The sequence below is a fragment of the Rhinolophus sinicus genome, chromosome X (genome assembly GCF_036562045.2).
Source record: "Rhinolophus sinicus isolate RSC01 chromosome X, ASM3656204v1, whole genome shotgun sequence".
In the NCBI taxonomy this organism is placed as follows: Eukaryota; Metazoa; Chordata; class Mammalia; order Chiroptera; family Rhinolophidae; genus Rhinolophus; species Rhinolophus sinicus.
Genome location: NC_133768.1, coordinates 72745922 through 72771979, shown reverse-complemented (window position 1 = coordinate 72771979; position 26058 = coordinate 72745922). Strand labels below are relative to the sequence as shown.

Genomic DNA, 26058 nt, shown 5'->3' with positions numbered 1-26058 from the left:
TTTTTCCCTTCCCCAACATTTGTGTGGCACTAAAATTGAATTGTCTTGCAAAGTTACCATAGCTAAATGCAAAAACTCAGATTTTGTTTGATAAAACAACAGTTTTCAACCCACAGGGAAGAATCATACCGGCTCATTTAGCAAGAACATGTAGATCTACCACAGGCCAAAAATGCGGAAGAAAGATATCAGATCCATTCAAAATGAGATGGGTGACCAAAAATGTTATTGTGTTTAACTTCTTTAATAATACACTCAAAATTTTAACGTGAGAAGTAGTCACAATTTTAATAACATTTAAAAACAATTATAAAAACAAAAGGCTGAACACATTTATGAACAAACTGCAGCATCTGTCTTTAGGTTCATGAACTGTCTAATACATTTAAAATGTGTAGCATATGAAGTCACAGAATCATAGGGCTAGGAGGAAACTCCACAAGTTAACAGCTTTACTATAATCAGATTCCTCTTGATACAGAATAATTATAAACTCATGTGATGGTCATAGATGTCAACCATAGGGCCTTGCAAATGTGGACAGGCCATTTACAGTTAAAATGAAGTATAACAGACAACTAGAATAAAACCACCTCCCTTGTTATTGTTTTATACTTTCAATATGAGCACTTAAAATGTTAACATGAGGTAAAATTTCACTATTTAAAGTCACACTACATGTACAAAATTACAAATTAATACAGCAAGTATATAGACATACTGTAGCCTCTGGCTTTAAGATCACACGCTGGTCAAAACATTTAGAAATTCAAAGGATATGAAGTCACAAGAGGGAGTAGAAAACCCTTAGCAGGCACATTGTATAGCCAAACAAACTATAGAGGGGGCAATTGGACCATAACAAAAGCATGCTTTTGAAAATGATAGCAACTACTACTACTTTGGTTGTGAGACATGCAGGTGGACCACTTCGGAAACATTTAATCTCCAAATTAGCAATTCAAAATTTCCCATTATAGGTGAATAAAACTGGCAGGATGTTAAATGTCCATGAAAAGTTACTCTTCTAAGTCAGGATACCTTATGCTGAAGCTTTAGAACAAAAGCACACTTCACAAAACAGTGAACACAAATTTTTGTAAGTCAAGATAACAGTCATATAGAAGTAAGGTAAATTTTCTTGATACACAAAAAATTGTTTTAATGACTGTTTCAGTAATGAATTTAAAATGAAACGTTAGCTCCAATTTACAAGACAAACATAAAACCACTTAATAACTTTAGAGTTTATGTAATATTCTTTCAGAAAAACAGTTACTTGAAATTACCAATAAAATGATAGAATACCTTTAAAGCAGTGACCTCTTTGTGACATATAATAATTTCATTTGCCAATTTTTAATAAATATTATCTGGACTATAAATTTTATGCAAATAGACTTCTACCTTGTTGTTACCCAAATTACAGATATCCAAGATACAGACAACATGCATTCTATCCAGTTCAGTTACTGCTTTTATAATATCACCTAAAAGTAAAAAACAGATGGTAAGTATTGTAAAATAGTTAAATATTTACTTGGATTTAGTATCACGTAAGCTGATATTTTTTTCTTATATTACCACTGTCTTTCATCTTCTTCTTCCCTCCAATTCATCACACAAATTCATCAAAGTTATGTTATAGCAACTTCTGCAGAAAACGGTGAATACATCAAACAGCTGCTACCAACAATGTCAAGCTATGGACTGGTTACTCCAAAGCCATATTTCATCATTTTTATTTTTATTTTTTTTTTAGTTGAGCAAAGTAAATCTACATATTGTCAAGGTAATAAAAAGAAATCAGTTCATAAAAATGTTTAAAAGATGACACCAATGTTATACTATAAGCCAATGTATTACATTATTCTGTACCTATTTTTATCTTTCAGTTTGGAATCATGGACGGAATGGAAAAATTTAATTCAGACAGATTTGGGTTCAAATCCTAGCTGTTACTCATGCTGATAAATTGCTCTGATTTTCAGTCTAATCATTTGTAAATAGGGGATAATCATGTTCACCTGGCAAGGCTATGACTGGGATTAGTCGTGACTTATATAAATGTGCAAGCACAGTGCTTGGCACAGAGCTAAATGGACATTATTATTATTAATGATAATGCTATGTCATGAAAAACGCGAAATACATCATCCTGCTTTTGATTACTGTATCACTTTTCTCCTCTAGAAATTCTTGCCCTTCATCTCCCAAATGCTAAGTTCCCTGGGAGAACGGTACGGCATATTTTCATGTGATCATGTTGGTGACTGTTGGAAGAATATTGGCACTGGCAACTATTAGGTAGCTGAGAAATTTGCCTTCATATTTTATTTCAATAATAGCATTTAGCAGAAGAAATGTGATGAAAGTGGATATTATGTGAAGCAAGAGCACAAGTGCACAAATATTTAAACTACATATTAGGACACTAATTAAGAAATCTGGAATTTGTGGAAGTCTAAGGGGCTGTAATGTAGGAAGTAACACTGTAAGTCAACTAAAATATAATCTCTAAAATAGACTGGGGAAAAAAACCTCATCTCTTATAAAATTAGCTCCTCAAATTCAGTTTGCAGTAACCATTAATGCCAAAAGTTAATCATCGGGCCCAGCTCATAAGACTTGTTTAAAAACAACATACACTCAACAGTTTCATCAGCATAGAAAGACCCACCACAAAATCCTAAGTTATTAAAGGCTTTTTTAAAAGCTCTTTAAAATGTAATATCCTTATAAGCTCAATGAAAACTGCTTGAAACTTTACCACATGCTTAGGAAATAGAAATGCCAACAGAAAGTGACTAAAATAATTATTGACACATAATTGTATAGGTATATAGAAATAATTTAAGTTTGGTATATTATGTAGCAGCCTAAATGATTAGTTGATTGAAAGGTTTCACTATTGGGATTACATACATTCCTAGCATTCCTCAAGGAATTCATGGCGTTTCACTTGAATATCTAAACATTTATAAGAGAAAACAATTGTACTTCACTGTACTATGGAGGTATGAAAATTTCAGGCAATTATAAGGTGAAAGGATAAATTGTCTCTCTTGAGTTAAAAGGAGAGAAGAGTAGAATTTGCACTGCTCCATATGCATACCACTTAGGCCTAATGAATACTGACGTTTAGAACTGTGTTATAAGAGAATATTCTTAATGCCTGTCTAGAATGGAAACCATTAATCCATTTAATTTTATTGAAAAATATATTCTCACTTGTAAGTCTTGGGGTATATTTACCAAATAACCCTTTAAACTATATTAAACGTTAAGGCTAGAACTGTTTATATCATAATATCTTAAGGTTAGGGCTGTTTACAATATTAATTTTATTTTCTGAATGAAAGGAATGCTGAGATTGGCTTACCTGCTATTGCTCTTGGACCTGGCACCCTTTCATTGCCACTTCCTTCCTGTGGATACACACAGCTGTAATTCATGCAGGTTAATAATGTGTCTATTTGAGATGTTCGGATATCTTCTGGACAATACATGGGTAGGAATGCAACATCAACTGCTATCTCATGGTTCAGACCTGTTATAGAAAAACCACACTTCATTAAAAGTTCATTGGGTTAGTACATGTGCTAATGAGGCCAAGTTTGCTGCTGATCCTAACACATGCCAAATAGCTTCACATCTGTAATAAACTGTGGTTCAAAGCTGCAAACTAAACCCTTAGCTGTGCAAACATTTATGAATACATGATATTGGTTGAAAGAGGAGCTACTTCAGTGTAATCTATCACTACTGCTAGAAATAACAATGCAAAAAATTTTCCCTACTGATGAAAGGCTGAAATCTTAATATCTAGAGGACAGACTAGTCACATAAATGAAGACATGTAGAGTGCTTTCTTGGTCATTCATGACATGTGCCATTACTACACAGGAGAATTCAGAGAAGATTATTGGTTCCCTTATTGCCATTTGGACTTAAAGATATATGATATGGTATGTATGGTAGTAACTAGGTCTCATCTGTCCTTGACATACAAGTGTCAATCACTTATCATTAGGACTGTAAAAGGCTGCAGTAGAAAAGGGGCTACAGAGGAACAACCCAAGTGAATCCTGACCTATGACTGTCATTTCTTTATATGGGTCAATGTCACCTAGGGTGGATAAAAGGCAAGGGTTGAAGCTGGGTACTAAAGGATGAGTAGTATTTAAATGAACAGGAGGGTATCCTGGTCTGCATCCCCCTACTGAACACCTACCCAAGGGCCCCTGCCCTCAGAGGCTGCAAGGGAATCTCCACCCCAATCCTTACCAGGAGCTGGTCCAGGCAGAGCCCAGCACTGAGTGGGTCTGTCTCCTGCACCAGACCACATCCCTCCACTGATCTGGAAATGAAGGCCCAGGGGATATCGGGGAGGAGGGTATTGGTAGTTGGAAAGAGCCTTGGGTAGGGGAAGCCAGTACTCATGACTGGGAGGGACACGAGGGGGCCATGACACTCCTACCCCATCTGTGGAAACCTGAGGGTCCAACTGGGGGCAACTGTCCTCCCCACCAGCAGCCCCCAGATTCTGGACGCCTGGCCTCTGTGTCCTAGAAGGAACCCTCCTGTAGTCTTTGTCTTGATCTTTCTTTTTAAAATTAATTGGGCTCACAATTGTTAGTAAAATTACATAGGTCTCAAGTGTACAATTTTATAATACATCATCTATACATCACATTGTGTGCTCACCACCCAGAGTCAGTTCTCCTTCCATCATCATTTATTTAACCCCCTTTACCCTCTTCTACCAACCCCTCCCCCCTTACCCTTGATCATTCTTGATAAACAGTGCTATCCCAACCGACTAACCAACAACAACAACAACAAAAAACCCACCAAAAATAAATAAATAAACAGGAGGGTATTTCAGGTGGGGCAGGGAGTAGTCACACTAGACTAGAGTGAGCAGCCCATCATGGCTGCAGCAAGGGTAAACACAAAGAGCAAAGCTTTAAAATCCTATGAATTCTTCCCAGACATGCAAACCAAAACCCTGGGAGGTATCCTTAACTTCACTCCTCCCTTTTGTTCTTCCCTGATGTTGGTTACCATGTCCAACAGATTCTATGACCTTAATATATCTCCTATTCATCCCTACAACGATTCTTAAGTACTGAATATGGGCCACTGATGGGCAAACAAAGTCCTTCCTGTTGAGTTGTAAACTAATCCAGAAATGCAAGTCCATTCTCTGCTTTTCATGGGCAAATGACACTCACTAAATCCCATAGCTTCAGTGTAACATACAACTAACGGCTACTTAAAGATTTTTAAGAATTACTAAAATTTGGTATTCATAAACTAAAATAGTTATGGTATCTAGAATTTATGGAGGATTCCAACGCAGGATTATAACAAGTGTAGCCACCCCTTAATATTATATATGAATCTTAGCAATGCTGCAAAACTCATGTGAAAGTGCACATTCTGGTACTTATTTCTTTGATTTCAAGACTAAATTTAACTTGAAAATATACCATCAATTTAATACATTTTTTAATAAAAAGGAAATACTGCATTAAATGTACTCATTGACCATAAGATGCATTCCAACTTGCAAATGTGAAAAAAAGAAAGTATGCCTTAGAATTGAGAAAATATCAGAAGTTTTAAAATCCTGATATTTTCAGGAAGGTAGCTTTATTATCAGCATGTCATTGATACTATTTTGAGTTACTTTCTAAATTGCAAAATAAGGTGATTTCTAGTCAACATTATTAATAACATTTGTTGTGAGTTCTTTGGTTGAACTACAGTTCAGAGTTTTGTTGGAGAAAAAAATAACAGGGTTCCTATATATGAGTGTTTGCTTTCTCTGTGACAGAAGACAGGTTTAGAGACTCAGGAGACATAATCTCTAATCACGGTCTGGTTTTGACCTAGCCAGGAAGTAGTACTAAAAGATATCCAAATTTCTTTTAACTCTAAAATATCTAATCAGGAAAAATCTCCTTTCTCTCTCCCCGCCAGAAAGCACACAGAAAATTACTGCCCAATGGTAGAAATTTGGTTATTTGCAAGTACCTAGTAACAGCTACTTTTTCTGTTTCCTTTTAAATGCTCTGTTTTGTTTTATCCACACATGGCTTATTTTTCACTGTATTCATCCCTGTAAATCACCTTAAATCCTTGAAAACATGTAGGATATAAAACAGCATCATTCTATAACGGATTAGAGCTGGCAGGGCAGAATGATAAGTTTGCCCTGTTAACATTTTTTAAAAATTTTTTATTGGGGAATATTGGATATTGGGGAACAGTGTGTTTCTCCAGGGCCCATCAGCTCCAAGTAGTTGTCCTTCAATCTACTTGTGGAGGGCGCAGCTCAGCTCCAAGTCCAGTCACCGTTTTTAATCTTTAGTTGCAGGGGCCGCAGCCCACCATCCCATGCGGGAATTGAACCTGCAACCTTGTTGTTGAGAGCTGGCGCTCTAACCAACTGAGCCATCCAGCTGCGCCAAGCCTTCTTAACATTTGATTCTTGCTTTTATGTGATGCACAGCAAAAGCCACAAAGGTTTACAATTACTTGTAAAACAGCTGAGATGTGTAATGGATCAGTAACATGTTAAAAAGAAGAAAAATATTCAATTTCTATGTTTCCAGATGAATTCATGATTGCCATGGTTACTTTTTATGAGGTATGGGAAATCCTTGCTGTAATTTTTGTCTCTAATATGTAAAACTAAGACTGATAAACTACCAAAGGGACCAAGTAGTGCATTCTAATAAAAGAAGCATTTGTAATGTTTAATAAAAAATATTTTAAATTAAAAAATAAACATTTGAAACTTAGGTCTAAGACTGTCTGAAAGAGTTAGTGGAAATTCATACTTTTCATAGATTACACACATATACACAAACACATGTATGTACACATTTATGTGTAAGGATGTAGGGAAGTGGGACTGGGAGAGAGTAAAGGGGAAAAAGTATGAATTTCCACTAACTCTGTTGGACAGTCTTAGACCAAGGTTCAAATGTTTTTTTTTTTTAATTTAAAATATTTATTATTATTAAACATTGCAGATGCTTCTTTTATTAGACTGCATTACTTGGTCTCTTTGGATAGTTTATCAGTCTTAGTTTTACATCAAACTAAAAAGTTTTTTCACAGCAAAGGAAATCATCAATTAAACAAAAAGACATCTTACAGAATAGGAGAAGATATTTGCCAATGCTACATCTGGTAAGTGGTTAATATCCAAAGTTATTTTAAAAACTCATACATTTTTTTTCTCTGTATCTCTGTCTATTTCTGTTTAGTTTGCTCGTTTATTCTTTTCTTTAGATGCCACATACCGTGTTTCCCTGAAAATAAGACCTAGTCGGACCATCAGCTCTAATGCGTCTTTTGGAGCAAAAATTAATATAAGACCCAGTCTTATATTATATTATATCATACAAGACCCAGTCTTATAGTAAAATAAGACTCAGTATTATATATTATGTTATGTTATGTTATGTTATATTATATTATATTATATTATATTATATTATATTATATTATATTATATTAGTCCTGGTCTTATAGTACAATAAGACCAGGTCTTATATTAATTTTTGCTCCAAAAGACGCATTTGAGCTGATGGTCCGGCTAGGTCTTATTTTCGGGAAAACACGGTATAAGGAAGGAGGTGGGGAATAGAAAGTGCAAATTAGTAGTCATAATAAAGTCATGGGGATATAAAACACAGTATGGGGAATATAATCAATAATGTTTTAAAGATTCTGTAAGGTGTTTCCCTGAACTTATCAGGGGGATCACTTCATAGATTGTGTAGATGGCATGACCAGTACTCTATACATCTGAAGCTGAAGTAGAATAATATTGAATGTCAACTATAGTTATATATACAATCTCCACAGAATGTGGAGTACAGCATAGTGAAAATAGTCAGTGGAATTGTGACAGCTATATACAATGTCAGAGGGGTAGTAGATTGGGGGGATTATCACTTTGTGAGGGGTGGAAACGTCTATTACATTGCTTTGTACACCTGAAACTAATAATAAAAAAAATCTCATACAACTCAACACCAAAAAACCAAACATCCCAATTAAAAAAAGGGCAGAGGACATGAAGAGACATTTCTCCAAAGAAGACATACAGTTGGCCAACAGACATATGAAAAAATGCTGAAGGTCACTCATCATTAGAGAAATGCAAATAAAAACCACAATGAGATACCAACTCACTCCTGTCAATAAATCAACAAAGTGTTGGCAAGGATGTGGAAAAAAAGGAACCTTCGTGTACTGTTGGTGAAATTGCAAATTGGTGCAGCTACTATGGAAAACAGTATGGAGGTTCCTCAAAAAATCAAAAATAGAACTACCTTATGACTCAGCAATTTCACTCCTGCATATTTATTTATCCAACGAAATCTAGAACATTAATTCAAAAATATATATGCACCTCTATGTTGACTGCAGCACTATTCACCATAGCCAAGATATGGAAATGCCTATCAATAGACGAAATGCCTGCAACCAAAATGCAGCAGCCGAAATGCCTATCAATAGATGACTGGATAAAGAAATTGTGGTACATTTATACAATGGAGTATTACTCGGCCATAAAAAATAATGAAATTTTACCATTTGCAACAACATGGATGAACCTAGAGAACATTACGCTAAGTGAAATAAGTCAGACTGAGAAAGACAAATACCATATGATCTCATTTACATGTGGAATCTAAAGAACAGAATAAATGAACAAACAAAACAGAAGTAGACTCAGAGATATAGAGAAAAAACTTATGGTTGCAAGATGGGAGGTGGGTGGGGATGGGGGAGTAGGTGAAGGGATTAGAAAGCACAAATTGGTAGTCACAATATAGTCATGGTGATATAAAGTACAGCATGGGGACTATAATCAATAATGTAAAGATCATGCAGGGGGCCAGATGGGTACTGGACTTATCGGGTGGATCACTTCATAGATTGTGTAGATGCCTGACCACTGCGCTATACACCTGAAGCTGAAGTAAAATAATACTGAATGTCAACTATAATTTTACATATATATGTATATACACACACACACACACATATATATAAATGTAAGTATATATAGTCTCGGGATGTAAAGTACAGCATAGGGAATATAGTCAATGGTATTGTAACAGCTATATGCGATGTCAGATGGGTAGTAGATTGGGGAACGTTATCACTTCGTGAGGGGTGTAAATGTTTAACTATTACATAGCTTTGTATACTTGAAACTAATACAATAAATAAATATGTTTAAAAATGTGTTGCCTCCTTTAAATTTCTATATGTTCTATAGCTACTTCTCAGTTTTGAACGTGAGGAAATCAGCTTCCCATATCAGACAGATATGGGAAATTTATTCAGTAGCTTCTTTCTATTCAACCTGAGTTACTTGAGAATTTTATTTTCTTCAGGGGCTAAACAGACTTCTATTCACAGGAGCTTCTCTTGATTAGTACCCTTTTCTCTTTAACCTACATTTTACCTTTCAATGGTTCAGTTCCTCTGAGGAAGAAGCAAATAATATGGACAAGAAAGTGGTGGTTAATGGAGAACAGAATCAATTTTAGAAGTAATCAGATAGTCAGGGGTGAGGAAAATTCCCTAGGTTCTCAATCTTCTCTCCCCAAATACTTTCCAAGGACTTGCCAATGTTTAAAAGCTCACAATTAGAGCTTAATGTATCTAGAATTAGTGCTTCATCCCTTTGGTTTGAGCCAAATAGGAGCTCTGTTTCGGTTTAATGTTTTCTTGTGAGGATGCTTAAATTTTTGAAGCAAAATAGTATCGTCTGCATCTAAGCATGCTAAATAAATAACGTTCAAAGAGAAGAACAGTTGACTTACCTAGGATGGTTACTTCAAAATGTCCAAGGCTTCGGGCACTCTTAAAATCATTAAGTTTTGGGGGCCTTTCTTTTGGTGGTATGTATTTTGCAGGCTGAGAATTATACTGCTGAATGAGAAAATCTTTGTGTTCCAAAGTAAATTTCCGTGGAATACTTTCAGGATAAACACAGCTGTAATGCAGGTGCTCTACTAAGCCAAACTTCTTCTCTCTCCACAGCTGACTTTCCCACCTATGACTTATAGTTTTTCTGGCTTTGCCGTGCATACTAGTCCTTGTGCTTTCTGGACCTGTTGAAGACACAATGAGGTAGACAGAATTGACCTATAAACTAACCAAGTCAAGTCATGCACTACAAAAAAGAAAAGATTAATGAGGAATAGTTTAATTAACTTTAAAAATCAATCAAAACCTACAAAATGTAAATTGAATGTCCAAAAGATAATTCTTATTATAGTGAGGAAAGAACTAAATTCATTTTCAAAATAAACTTTTACTCCAAAGTATTAAACGGTGATATTATTTTCTCTGTTAACGGCTTTATGGAAATTTGTAATTATCTTCTTTATATTTTTGTATATTTTCTAAATGCTCTTAAATAAACATATTCCTTTTATATTCAGTGACATATTCAAGTTAAGTGAAATTCATGAGAATAATAACCTTTAGAGATGGGACTACCACTCAGTACTGGAGGAATTTAAGCTTAAAACAAAATTTTGTTAATCTTTGTTAAAAGTAGCCTGAACAAATACAAAACACAGTCTTTTTCTTGGATATAACTCTCCTTCAAAAGGACCACTAATTTTTTATATATGATACCCCTTTCACATATAAATAAAATATGGAAAAGAGGGAACTAAATTGAGATAAAAGACCACTTTAATTCTTGATTGTTCTGTATCAAGTTAATATGTCATTTACATACAATTTAACACATTTAGTTTCCGAGGCGGAATACAATTTCTCCCCTACATATTATGACATCCAATAATTTAGCAAATAATTATTGAGCACCTATTTTGTACCAGATATTGTGCTAACAAATTTTGCAAAACAATATTTTTTAATTAAAGTTTATTGGGGTGACAATTGTTAGTAAAAGTACATTGGTTTCAGGAGTACAATTACAATAATATTTTAAATGAATAACATACCCTGGGAACTGAAGACCTATATTGGAAACTGAAAAAAAAACAAAAAAAAAAAACAGATTTTGGAGAGGCTGTCTTTTCTCCATTGTGTTTTTGGCTTCCTTGTCGAAAATTATCTGTCCATGCTTATGTGGGTTTATTTCTGGGTTCTCAATTCTCAATTCTATTCCATTGGTCTGTGTGTCTGTTTTTCTGCCAATACTATACTGTTTGATTATTGTTGCCCTGTAGTACAAGTTGATAGCCTCTTCAATAAATGGTGCTGGGAGAATTGGAAGGCCACATGCAAAAGAATGGAACTAGACTATCTGTCACCATGTACAAAAATTAACTCAAAATGGATCAAAGACCTAAACATAAGACTTGAAACAATAAACTGCATAGAAGAAAACTTAGGTACTAAACTTATGGACCTTGGGTTCAAAGAGGATTTTATCAATTTGACTTCAAAGCCAAGGGAAGTAAAAGCTAAAATAAATGAATGGGACTATATCAAAGTAAAAAGCTTCTGCACAGCAAAAGAAACCATCAACAAAATAAAGAGGCAACCAACTGAATGGGAGAAGATTTTTGCAAACAATGCCTCTGATAAGGGGCTAATATCCAAAATATATAAGGAACTCATACAACTCAACAACAACAAACAAACAAAACAATTGCAAAATGGGCAGAGGACCTAAATAGACATTTCTCCAAAGAGGACATACAAATGGCCAATAGACCTATTGAAAAATACTCAACATCACTAATCATCAGAGAAATGCAAATAAAAACCACAAGGAGATATCACCCTACACCAATTAGAATGGCTGTCATCAAAAAGACAAACAATAACAAGTGTTGGAGAGGCTGTGGAGAAAAAATTACCCTCAGTTATACAACATAAAGACGTAAGAGTCATCAATATTTATGCCCCCAATCAGGGAGCACCAAAATATACCAAGCAACTACAAACAGAACTGAAGAGAGAAATTGACCAAAACACAATTATTCTAGGGGACTTAAATACATCATTGACAGCTATGGAAAGATCATCCAAACAGAAAATAAATAACGACATAGCAGCCTTAAATGATACATTAGATGAAATGGATATAATTGACACATATAGAGCATTTCATCCTAAAACATCAGACTACACATTTTTTTCTAGTGTACATGGAACATTCTCAAGGATAGACCATATATTGGGACGTAAATTCAGCCTCAGCAAATTTCAAAAGATTGAAATCATACCAAGCATATTCTCTGATCCCAAGGCTTTGAAATTGGATACCAACTGCAAAAAGAAAGCAGATAAAACCACAAATATATGGAGATTAAACAACATACTTTTAAAGAATGACCAGGTCAAAGAAGAAATTAGAGGAGAGATCAAAAGATACATAGAAACAAATGACAATGGAAATACATCCTACCAAAATTTTTGGGATGCAGCGTAAGCAATTTTAACACGGAAATTCATATCATTACAGGCCTATCTCAAGAAACAAGAAAAATCCCAAATAAATAGTCTCATGTTACACTTTAAAGAACTAGTAAAATAAGAACAAATGAAACCCAAGGTCAGCAGAAGAAAGGAAATAACAAATATCAGAGCAGAACTAAATGAAATAGAGAAGAAAAAGACAATAGAAAAAATGAATGTGACAAAGAGCTGGTTCTTTGAAAACATTAACAAAATTGACAAACCCTTGGCAAGACTCACTAAGATAAAAAGAGAGAAGACACTAATTAGCAAAATCAGAAATGAAAAAGGGGAAGTTATCATGGACACCACAGAAATACAAAGGATCACCCAAGAATACTATGAAGGACTATATGCCACCAAATTCAATAACATAGAAGAAATGGACAAGTTCTTAGAAACATGTAGCCTTCCAAGGCTGAACTATGAAGAAGTGGAAAATCTAGACAGACCGATCACTGGTAACAAAATTGAATCACTCATCCAAAACCTTCCCAAAAGCAAAAGTCCGGGACCAGATGGCTTCACTAGTGAATTCTACGAAACCTTCCAAGAGGATCTAATACCAATCCTGCTCAAACTCTTCCAAAAAATTGAAGAAGAGATAGTACTTCCCAACTCATTTTATGAGGCCAACGTTACCCTGATACCAAAAGCTGGTAAGGAAAACACAAAAAAAGAAAACTACAGACCAATATCTCTGATGAATACAGATGCAAAAATCCTAAACAAAATTCTAGCAAATTGAATACAACAATGCATTAAAAAGATTATTCATCACTACCAAGTGGGGTTCATCCACAGGGCACAAGGATGGTTCAACATCCAAAAATCCATCAATGTGATACATCACATGAACAAAATAAAGGACAAAAATCCTATGATTACATCAATTGATATAGAAAAAGCATTTGACAAAATACAACATCGATTTATGATTAAAACACTTAATAGAAAAGGTATAGAAGGAAAATACAACAAAGGCTATATATGACAAAACCTCAGGTAATCTCATAATTAATAGTGAAAAGCTGAAGCCCTTTGCTCTACGTTCAGGAACACGACAGGGCTGTCCCCTATCATCTCTGCTTTTCAACACAGTGTTGGAAGTGCTTGCCAGAGCAATCAGGCAAGAGAAAAAAATAAAAGGCATCCAAATTAGGAATGAAGAAGTTAAATTATCACTCTTTGCAGATGACATGATGCTATATATAGAAAACCCTAAAGACTCCACCAAAAAGCTACTAGAAACAATCAACGAATACAGTAAAGTTGCTGGCAACAAAAGTCCATTGCATTCCTATAAACTAACAATGAAATCTCAGAAAAAGAAATACAAAAAACAATTCTTTTTGCAATTGCAGCAAAAGAATAAAATACCTAGGAATAAAGTTAACCAAGGATGTGAAAGAGTTATATACTGAAAACTACAAGACATTTTTAAAAGAAATTGAAGAAGACACAAAGAGATGGAAAGACATTCCATGCTCATGGATTGGAAGAATCAACATAGTTAAAATGAATGAAACTGGACTGATATTTGTCACCATGTACCAAAATTAATTCAAAATGGATCAAAGACTTAAGCATAAGACCTGACACAATAAACTGCATAGAAGAAAACATAGGTACTAAACTTATGACCTTGAGTTCAAAGAGCATTTTATGAATTTGACTCCAAAGGCAAGGGAAGTAAAAGGTGAAATAAACGAATGGAACTATATGAAACTTAGAAGCTTCTGCACAGCAAAAGAAGCCATCTACAAAATAAAGAGGCAACCAACTGTATGGGAGAAGATTTTTGCAAACAGTGCCTCCGATAAGGGGCTAATATACAAAATATAAAAGGAACTCATGAAACTCAACAACAAAAAAACAAACAACCCAATTGAAAAATGGGCAGACGACCTGAAGAGACATTTCTCTAAAGAGGACATACAAATGGCAAATAGACATATGAAAAAATGCTCAACATCACTAATCATCAGAGAAATGCAAATAAAACCACAATGAGACATCACCTCACCCCAGTCAGAATGGCTATCATCAACAAGACAAATAGTAACAAGTGTTGGAGAGGCTGTGGAGAAAAAGGAACCTTCATACACTGTTGGTGGGAATGCAGACTGGTGCAGCCGTTATGGAAGGCAGTGTGGAGGTTCCTCAAAAAATTACGAATGGAATTACCATATGACTCAGCAATCCTTCTCCTGGGTATCTACCCAAAAAATCTGAAAACATTTATACATAAAGACACGTGTGCTCCAATGTTCATTGCAGCTTTGTTTACGGTGGCCAAGACATGGAAACAACCAAAATGTCCTTCAATAGATGAATGGATAAAGAAGTTGTGGTTTATATACACAATGCAATACTATTCAGCGGTAAGAAAAGATAATATAGGAACATTTGTGACAACATGGATGGATCTTGAGAGTGTAATGCTAAGTGAAATAAGTCAGACAGAAAAAGCAGAAAACCATATGATTTCTGAGATATGGTATGTAAACCAAAAACTACAAAAGAACAAGACAAACAAATGAGAAAAAAAACAAAACAAAACAAAAAAAAACCTCATAGACACAGACAATAGTTTAGTGGTTACCAGAGGGTAATGGGGGTGGGAGGGGTGGGAGATGAGGGTAAGAGGGATCAAATATATGGTGATGGAAGGAGAACTGACTCTGGGTGGTGAACACACAATGGGATTTATAGATGATGTAATACAGAATTGTACACCTGAAATCTATGTAATTTTACTAACAGTTGTCACCCCAATAAATTTTTAAAAAGGAAAGAAATCAATCAAAGACAAGAGAAAAAGTTAATAGGACTAAACTGAGGATTGGGCAATGATTTAAACTTTTTTATCTGCCAGAAATGAATCTCCCCTCCCAAAACTAATAAAAGTATATAATTAGAACAGCAACAAGTAGCTATTACAATGATCTAAGTTATACTGAGTGCTCCTGATTGACTTGTTCTACAATATAGCACGCAAAGAACAAGTTAGAAAATGTTCCAATTTTTAAAAATTAAGTAGTTACATTTACCTTATAGAAAAAAATTCTTTTATTGATAAGTCAGAATATTTTCTACACCTGCTTTCTTATTTGAGTGTTAATATTAAGGACTGGCAAGATAAAAATTCTTTCTATTAAAAATTCTTCTGAAAAATCATGCTTTGTTTTTCTAATTTAGTAACTTGGGAATGTAATTACCTATCCCAATTATATTCATAATTAATACAAATGGGTATAAAATTCAATACAAAAGATTTGTAGGCACTGGTTGTGAACAAGATTTCAAAGTTAATTTGAAAGAGACAAAATACATCTAGAGTTTAGGTTTTTAAAGATATAAGATGCGGGCTGCTGGTTAGCTCAGTTGGTTAGAGCACCAGGGTTTCTGGTTCAATCCCTGCATGGGCCAGTGTGAGCTGCGCCCTCCACAAGTGCACTGAAACAACTAGTTCACTTGGACTGATGGGTCCTGAAAAAACACACCTGAAATAAATAAAAGTTAAAAAAAAGTGAAAAAAAAATGTATGTATGTACCCCTATGTTTATATAAAAAAAAATAAGATGGAAAATTAAGAACTAGAATTTTTTTAAATTATTTTTAGCTTGAATACTACTAAAATTACCATATGACACACATGTTTTTAAGCCTATGCATAACTAAGATACAGGTTAATTACTTAGAAAAATTATACTTTTGTGTACAAATATATGATTACATATTGTAATTATAATGATAAGTGTCATTTTAATGATTCATTTTACCCTTATTTCTGGTAAAAATAGATTTCTGTTTTAATGAAGAAAAAATTCAGGGGAAGACCACATTTAGGTTGTGAAGTAACAAAGGCACAGTATAAATGCATGCACATAGGCACAGTGGTTTTTTTCTTCACCAAATCTACTCTGAGCATTTCACAGTGTGGATAAAGTGATATGTAAGGGGTATATGGAGGCATGGGGGAGAGAGGAGCTTTTTCTTTGCCTCGTCCTCTCTTGCTTCCACTGACCCCAGCCTGGGGCAAAGTCTACAAGGCTAGAAAAGAACAACGTATTCCAGTCAGTGACCAGGTCTATAATTAGTAGAAAGTAGATAACAGACTTTTTAAAGGATTGTGTAAGTCAGAGGCTACCTGTAATGTCTTGTGATCTTAGTAGTACTGTTATTGTTTATTGTTAACATTTAATGCATGTCTTATGTACTTATGTAAGTTACCAGATATAAAAGATAAAATGTTAAACTTTGTAGCCTTCAAAAAACCCAGCAAAATCAAACTATGCACAAAAATTACATATTCATAAAACGAGTGACTTTTAAATTTACAGACATAGTAATTTTGAAAACTATCATGAAACATATCTGTGAATACATTAGTAACCATGTTAACACATATAATCTAATTCATTCTATAAACTGCAATATAATAAACAAGTGGGACCACATCAAACTATAAAGCTTCTTCAAAGGAAACAAAACCATCAACAAGATGAAAAAACAACCTACGGAATAAGAGAAAAATTACATATCATTTATCTTATAAGGGGTTAATATCCAAAATACATAAATAACCTATTCAACTCAATAGCAAAAAATTAAACAACTCAATTAAAAATGGATAGAGGATCAATTTACAATCCCACCAGCAGTATATGAGAGCTTCTTTTTCTTCACAACCTCTACATCACTTGTTATATTTCTTTTCTTATTGACAAATAGCCATTTGAACAGGTGTGAAGTAGATCTCATTGTGATTTTGATTTGCATTTACCTAACAGCTAGTGAAGTTGAGCATCTTTTTGTATATCTGTTGGCCATTTGTATGTTTTTGGGGTAGAAGTGTGTGTTCAGGTCCTTTGCCCATTTTTAAATTGGACTCTCTGTTTTTTTGTTGTTCTTTTTTTTTTAAATTTATTGGGGTGACAATTGTTAGTAAAATTACATAGGTTTCAGGTGTACAATTCTGTATTACATCATCTATAAATCCCATTGTGTGTTCACCACCCAGAGTCAGTTCTCCTTCCATCACCATATATTTGATCCCCCTTACCCTCATCTCCCACCCCCCAACCCCCCTTGGACAACAGTATGGAAGTTCCTCAAAAAATTACGAATAGAATTACCATATGACCCAATAATCTTTGTTCTGGGTACCTACCCCAAAAATCTGAAAACATTTATCCATAAAGATATGTGTATACTAACGTTCATTGCAGCATTATTCATGGTGACCAAGACATGGAAATAACCAGTGTCCTGCGATAAATGATTGGATAAAGAAGATGAGGTACATAGGAGTATATATAATGGAGTACTACTTGGCCACGAGAAAGGATGAAATACTGCCTTTTGCAACAATATGGATGGATCTTGAGATTATTATGCTAAGTGAAATAAGTCAGACAGAGAAAGGTGAGAACCATATGACTTCACTCATATGTGGGATACAAACCTGAAAGCAACAGACAAAGAAAAAGCAAAAAACCACAGACACAGACAGCAGTTTAGTGGTTACCAGAGGTAAGGAGGAAGGGAGTGATAAAAGAGAGTAAAGGGAGTCAAATATATAGTGATGGAAGGGGAACTGACTCTGGATGGTGAACACACAATGCAATATGTAGATGACGTTTTATAGAATTGTAAACTTGAAACCTATATAATTTTACTAACCAATGCCATCACAATAAATTTAATAAAAACGGGCATAGGATCGAAAAGATGCTCAGCCTAACTAATCATCAGGGAAATGCAAATCAAAACCACAATGATATAAAACCTCACAAATGTTAGAAAGGCTATTATCAAAAATACAAGAAATGACAATGTTGGGGAGGATGTAGAGAAAAGGGAACCCTTGTGAAATGGTGGTGGGAATGTAAACTGGTACAGCCACTATAGAAAACATTTTTACTGTCCTCAAAAACAGTAAAAAGGGAACTACCATAGGATCCAGGAATTCCGCTACTGAGTATTTATCCAAAGAAAATAAACACACTAACTCTAAAAGACACGTGCACCACCATGTCCATTGTAGCATTATTTACAATAGCCAAGACATGAGAACAACTTAAATTTCCACTGGTGGATGAATGGATAAAGACAATGTTATACACACACACACACACACACACACACACACACACTCACACACACAGGTGCTAAAAACTGTATACAAGTGGACACTTTGGTCAAGCAGTAGTTTGCTGTAATCAGAAGTGTCTGGACGCTGATGGTAACCACTCTGAGCACCTCTTGTAATTGCAGAAGTGAAATGTGACTTGTATTCAGCTTTGGTAATCAGTATATATTAAGTATTACAATTTTACAAGTTTTTTTTCCTTTCTTAAAATGTGTATACATTTTTGGCACTGTGTGTGTGTGTGTGTGTGTGTGTGTGTGTGTATTAGAATATTACTGATAAAAAAGAATGGAATCTTGCATCTCCAACAACATGGGTGGACCTTTATGACATTATGCTAAGATAAATAAGTCAAAGAAAGACAAACACTGTATGATCTCATTCTGAAAAAAAAAAGAAAAACAAAAAACTGAGCCCATAGATACAGAGGATAGATAGGTGATTGCCAGAGGCAGTGGTGGAGATTTGACAAAATGGATGAAAAGGGTCAAAAGGTACAAATTTCCAGTTATGAAGTAAATAAATCATGGGGATGAAATGTAGCACATGTTTACTATAGTTAATAATGTGGTATTGCATATTTAAAAGTTATTAAGAGAGTAAACCTTAAGAGTTCTAATCACAAGAAAAAAATTTATAACTATGTATGGTGAGGATGTTAACTTGACTTATTGGGGTGATATCTCAAAATATATACAAAGATCAAATCTTGTATACTTGAAACCAATATAATGTTATGTGCCAATTATACCTCAATTTAAAAGAAAACAATAATGAATGTAAATGAGCTTTGTAAATTACAAAGAACAATTAAAATTTCATTCATCAGCCACTTGAGAAACTATCTTGTAACAGAAATGCCATTTGGGGGCTTGGGATACTAAATAAACAAGGTTTAGCCTCTGCTCTTCAATGAAGATAATATGTACTTTAGTTACATTTTCTTAATAGTAAGGACCATTAAATTATCAGTTTCTTCCCTGACTTTAGCTTGTACTACAGGGCTACAATAATCAAAACAGCATGGTATTGGCAGAAAACCAGACACACAGACCAATGGAATAGAATTGAGAACCCAGAAATAAAACCACATAAACATGGACAGATAATTTTTGACAAAGAAGCAAAAACCATACAATGGAGAAAGGACAGCCTCTTCAATAAGTGGTGCTGGGAGAATTGGAAAGCCACGTGCAAAAGAATGAAACTAGACTGCTATCTGTCACCATGTACCAAAATTAATTCAAAATGGATCAAAGACTTAAGCATAAGACCTGAAACAATAAACTGCATAGAAGAAAACATAGGTACTAAACTTATGGACCTTGGGTTCAAAGAGCATTTTATGAATTTGACTCCAAAGGCAAGGGAAGTAAAAGCTAAAATAAACGAATGGGACTATATGAAAGTAAAAAGCTTCCGCACAGCAAAAGAAGCCATCAACAAAATAAAGAGGCTACCAACTGAATGGGAGGAGATTTTTGCAAACAGTGCCTCCAATAAGGTGCTAATATCCAAAATATACAAGGAACTCATGCAACTCAACAACAAAAAACAAACATCCCAACTGAAAAATGGGCAGACAACCTGAAGAGACATTTCTCCAAAGAGGACATACAAATGGCAAATAGACATATGAAAAAATGCGCAACATCACTAATCATCGGAGAAATGCAAATCAAAACCACAATGAGATATCACCTCACTCCAGTCAGAATGGCTATCATCAACAAGACAAATAATAACAAGTGTTGCAGAGGCTGTGGAGAAAAAGGAACCCTCATACACTGTTAGTGGGAATGCAGATTGGTGCAGCCACTATGGAAGGCAGTGTGGAGGTTCCTCAAAAAATTAAAAATAGAATTACCATATGACCCAGCATCCCTCTCCTGGGTATCTACCCAAAAAATCTGAAAACATTTATACATAAAGACACGTGTGCTCCAATGTTCATTGCAGCTTTATTTACGGTGGCCAAGACATGGAAACAACCAAAATGTCCTTTGATAGATGACTGGATAAAGAAGTAGTGGTATATATACACAATGGAATACTATTCAGTGGTAAGAAAAGATGATATAGGACCATTTGTGACAAAATGGATGGATCTTGAGAATATAATGCTAAGTGAAGTAAGTCAGACAGAAAAAAACAGAGAACCATGTGATTTCACTGATATGTGGTATATAAACCAAAAACAACAAAAGAACAAGATGAACAAATGAGAAACAAAGACTCACAGACACAGACAATAGTTTAGTGGTTACCAGAGGGTAAGGGGGGAGGGGAGTGGTAGATGAGGGTAAAGGGGATCAAGTATATGGTGACGGAAGGAGAACTGACTCTGGGTGGTGAACACACAATGGGATTTATAGATGATGTAATACAGAATTGTACACCTGAAATCTATGTAACTTTACTAACAATTGTCACCCCAGTAAACTTTAATTAAAAAAATAATTATCATTTTCTTTAAGATTTGTCCCAAATAACTAACAATTATCAACATGTTGTGTTGTCAAACATGGCGGCATGAAGGATGCTCCTTGAAATTTGCCCTGAAAGTTACACAAATTGAACAGCTATAATTCAAAAGATATCCTACACAGCACACACGCATGTCTGAGAGATCTGCACATCCAAACATCTGAAGGTGGGCATATTGGGGCAAACAAGGGAGGACGGATGGGGGAAATGCAGAGATGTAGGCTTCAGGTTGCAGCCCAGAGCTCACTGCAGTGCCCAAAGAGGAAAGGATTCAGGCTGCAGGTGCAATGTACCCTCCCGGTGGCCCAAAGTCCTGCCTGAAGGATCAGCATATAATACCGCTGAACACAGTATTTGGGGTAGAGACCTCGGGGCAAAGGCCGAATACAGAAGAGTGAGAACTGTGGTTTAAGCCCTCAGTGCCAGGCAGAAAACAAAGACATAGAGCCTGGCTGCCTTCCCACATTCTCCCAGAGCTCGCCTCCCCCCGCTCCACCTTTCGATGTTAGAAGGCTCCAGGAGAAACTGTAGCAGTGTTGGATTAAAGAGCAGAATATATACAGCCCTGGAAACTGGAGAGACAGTCCTAGAGCTGTAAACACACAGTGCAGCTAATTCTGGTGACAGGGAAGGGGCTGAAAGGGCTGTGGGTCGAAAGTCGCCACTGCTCAATGCCACAGACTCCAGCGGCCTCTCCCAGGCCACCCCGCCCCAACCTTTCTGGGTGGATGCCTGCGGGGACAAACAGGGTGGCTGAGATACGCAAGCTCTGCATCAGGCTGCAGGGGCAGGTTTGGGATTTCAGAAGCTCAGAATCCCATCGCCTACCACATCCTCCCATGGGGCGGTGCCCAGAGACCAAAGCAACCTGATCACAGAGCAGAAGCCCACCTTTCAGGAAACGTCCCATCATGAGGGAAGCCAGAACAGCGCAGGAGAAAATAAAACACTGCAGTGTAAAAGAAAATAAAATGTTACAGTGACACCTACTGGAAAACAAAAGGAAGACCTCTTCATATCAGCCTGCTGCAGAACCCACTCCTATAGATGCCCAGGAAGAAAAATAATAATTCATTAATTGTTATGGATGACCAAGGTAACTAGGCACTCAGAAAGAAAATGAAAAAATCTCCAGAAAATGAACACAAAGACATGGATATATGTGACTTGAATGACAGAGATTGCAGTTCTGAAAAAACTCAATGAGATGCAAGAAAACTCAGACAAGCAGTTTAATGAACTCAGAATCAAATACAATGAACAAAATGCATATTTTACCAAAGTGATTAAAATTTAAAAAAAGAATCAAGTAGAAATTCTGGAGATGAAGAACTCAATAAAAGAAATGAAGAACGAAATAGTCAGCTTAGGAAATAGAGCTGACCAGATGAAGGAAATAATTAGTGACATCAAAGATAGAAATCTGGAAATGACACAAATGGACGAAGAAAGAGACTTGAGAGTTAAAAGAAATGAGAGAACTCTACAAGAACTTTCTGACTCCATCAAAAGAGCAACATAAGAATTAATGGGCATACCAGAAGGAGAAGAAAGAGAGAAGGGAACAGAGAGTCTATTCAAACAAATAGTTGATGAGAACTCCCCAAACCAATGGAAAGAACTGGATCTTCAAATCCAAGACGCAAAAGAACACCAAATTACCTCAATCCCAACAAACTGTCTCCAAGGCACATTATATTGAAGCTGTCAAAAATTAATGATTAAGGCAGCCAGGGAAAAGAAGACAGTAACATATAAAGGAAAGCCCATTAGTTATCATAAGATGTTCCAGCAGAAACTCTACAAGTCAGGAGGGAGTGGAATCAAATATTCAAACTATTGAAAGAGAGAAATTACCAGCCAAGAATAATATATCCAGCAAAGTTATCTTTTAGATATGAAGGAGGAATAAAAACCTTTCCAGACATATGGAAGACGAGAGAATTTTCCACCACACAGCCTGCACTGCAGGAAATAAGAAAGGAGGCTATCCGAAACAAAAATTCAACAGAATAGAAACAGTCAAAAGAATACAAAAACCATGTGCAAGATTACTAACAGGCAGACAGAAACAGGAAATGGCAACACCTACACAGAATAGGGCACTATACACGTAAACATACATAAAGGGTAAAGAAGATAAAAATATAAAAAAAAGGGAAAAGAGAATAAACAGGCAACTTGCTACTGCAACTCAGAAATCAATTCACAGCATAAATAGGAATAATTTGTGATAACAAAAGCATGAAAGGGGAGAGAGTAAAGGTCTGAATTTGCAAAGGGGAATGGAGATAAGAAGCATGCTGAAAAAAAAGGACTACTGTTCATATGAAATTTTCTTTTACATAAACTTATTGGTAACCACTAAAACAAAACAAAACAAAGGAAAACAAAAGAAAACAACACAGAACTGAGACACGTGACATAAAAAAGAGGAAAGACAAAGAAAAATCATAGCATACCTGGATGTCATCATACAAAAGGGCAGCATGAGGTGACCCCACTGAAACCTCCCCTGGAATTTACAACAAATTGAACAACTATAATTCCACAAAGGATTTCCTGCACAGCAAGCAGGCAAGACTAACAGACACTCAACTGAAATCATCCAAAGGTGGGCAAATTGGGTGAGGAGGGAAGGAGGGAAGCAGGAGGTACAGAGAAGCAGGCCGTGCGCAAATCTGGGCCGGAGACTGGAGTTTGGAGCTACCTGCATTCCAGAGCCACCGCAGTCGCGGGACAGGGAAGCATTCTGACTGCTAGGGCTCCGCTGATGGCCCATAGTCCCGCCTGAGGGATCAGTATGTAACACGGCTGAACCCAATGCTCACAGCAGAGACCTTGGAGCAAACACTGAGGGAAGAAGGGTGAAAACAGCAGTTTAAGCCCTTACTTCTGAGCAGAGAATGGAATGCTTAGACACGGAGCCTAGACATCCCCACCTCACCCTTCCAGGGCTCACCTCACCCCCACCAGCCCAGTGCTAGAAGTGGAACAGTAGCAGTGTCAGAACAAAAGAACAGAATATTAGCAGTTCTGAGAACTGAGGCCCACAGCCATGGACTCACAGTCCAACTAGTTGAGCAAAGGGGAGGGAGCTGTGGAAGCAGGACCGGCTGTGGTGGTGGACCCGGACATTGCTCAGAGCCACCTCTCACAACTCACCCCGCCCCTGGCCCCACCTATCTGGGTGAATCCCTGAAGGCATAAACAGAGCTGCTGAAACATAAGCCCCTGAATCTGGTGCAGAAATAGCTTTGGAATATCAGAAGCTCTCCACATTCCCCAACGGAGGCAGTGTACTGAGACCCAGGCAATCTGCTCACAGAGGAGAAGCACAGCTTCCACAGAATCCCCCCACCCCCGCCACATTGTGTGAGAAGCGGTAACAGTGCGGAAAAATATAACACTGCAGTGTGAGAGAGAATAAAAGGCTGCAGTTGGAGAGAAAATAAAGAATTCTACCAACATCTACTAGAAAGCAAAAGAAAGAACTCTTCCTACCAACCTGTTGCAGAACCCACTCCTGTAGATGTCTAGCAAGAGAAATAATAATTAATTAATTGCCATGAATAACCAAGGCAACAAGACAGCTCAGAAAGAAAATGAAAAGTCTCCAGAAAATGAACTTAGAGATGTGGCAATATTTGACTGAAATGACCGAGAATTCAAGATTGCACTTCTGAAAAAACTCAATGAGATGCAAGAAAACACAGACAGGCAGATTAGAAATGAACTTAGAAACACAATGAAAGAACAAAGTGAACATATTACCAAAGAGATTGAAATTATAGAAAAGAACCAAATAGAATTTCTGGAGATTAAGAATTCAATAAAAGAAATGAAGAATGAATTAGCCAGCGTAGCTAATAGAGCTGACCAAATGGAGGAAAGAATCAGTGACATTGAACAGAAATCTGGAAATGACACAGATGGAAGAAGAGAGAGACTTGAGAGTTAAAAGAAATGAAAGAACTCCACAAGAACTTTCAGAAAGAGCAATATAAGAATAATGGTCATCCCAGAAAAAGAAGAAAGGGCGAAGGGAACAGAGAGTATATTCAAACAAATAGTCGACGACAACTTCCCAAACCTGTGGAAAGAACTGGATCCTCGAATCCAAGAAGCACACAGAACACCTAATTACTTCAATCCCAACAGCATCTCTCTAAGGCACATTGTATTGAAGCTGTCAAAAATTAATGACACAGAAAGAATCCTCAAGGCAGCCAGAAAGAAAAAAAAAGATGGTAACCTACAAAGGAAAACCCATTAGATTATCATCAGATTTTTCAGTAAATCTCTGCAAGCCAAGAGGGAGGGAATTAAATATTCAAACTATTGAAAGAGAGAAATTATGAGCCAAAAATAATATATCCAGCAAAGATATCCGTTAGATATGAAGGAGGAATAAAGACCTTTCCTGACATACAGAAGCTGAGGGAGTTTTCTAACACAAAACCTACACTACAAGAAATGTTCAAGAATACTATTTGACCTGAAGCAAAAAAGCAAAACAATACAAAGCATGAGTAGTATTACAAACAGACAGACAGAAGCAGGAAATGGCAACCCCTACATCAAATAAGACACTGTACACTTAAACATAACAAACAGGGTAAAGAAGAAAACACTTAAAAAAAAAACAGAAGAAAAAGACAACTTGTTAATTCAGCACAGAAATCAACTTACAGCATAAATAGGGATAACTTGTGACAACAAAAACATAAAAAAAGAGAGAGTAAAAGTCTGAAGCAGCATAAGGGAAAGGAGAAAGTAAGCATGCTGAAGAAAATAGAATACTATAAATATGAAACTTTGTTTTACATAAACTTAATGGTAACCACTCAAAAAAAAAAAAAATCCAGAACTGAAACTTGAAGAAACATGAAAAATGAAGAAACAGAGGAAAATCATAGAATACCACC

General features: G+C 36.0%; 1 protein-coding gene across 1 annotated transcript in view; it reads right to left on the bottom strand.

Annotated features, from left to right (window-relative positions):
- Positions 1-267: 267 nt before the first annotated feature.
- Positions 268-26058, bottom strand: part of RADX (RPA1 related single stranded DNA binding protein, X-linked) — a 60921-nt gene continuing 35130 nt past the window's right edge. Inside the window, exons 12-14 of the mRNA XM_019713863.2 lie at positions 9864-10154; positions 3383-3550; positions 268-1490 (exon numbers count right to left, since the gene is read on the bottom strand). Coding sequence (XP_019569422.1) covers positions 1360-1490; positions 3383-3550; positions 9864-10154 — 590 coding nt within the window. The 3' untranslated portion in view covers positions 268-1359. The remainder of the gene's footprint in view (positions 1491-3382; positions 3551-9863; positions 10155-26058) is intronic.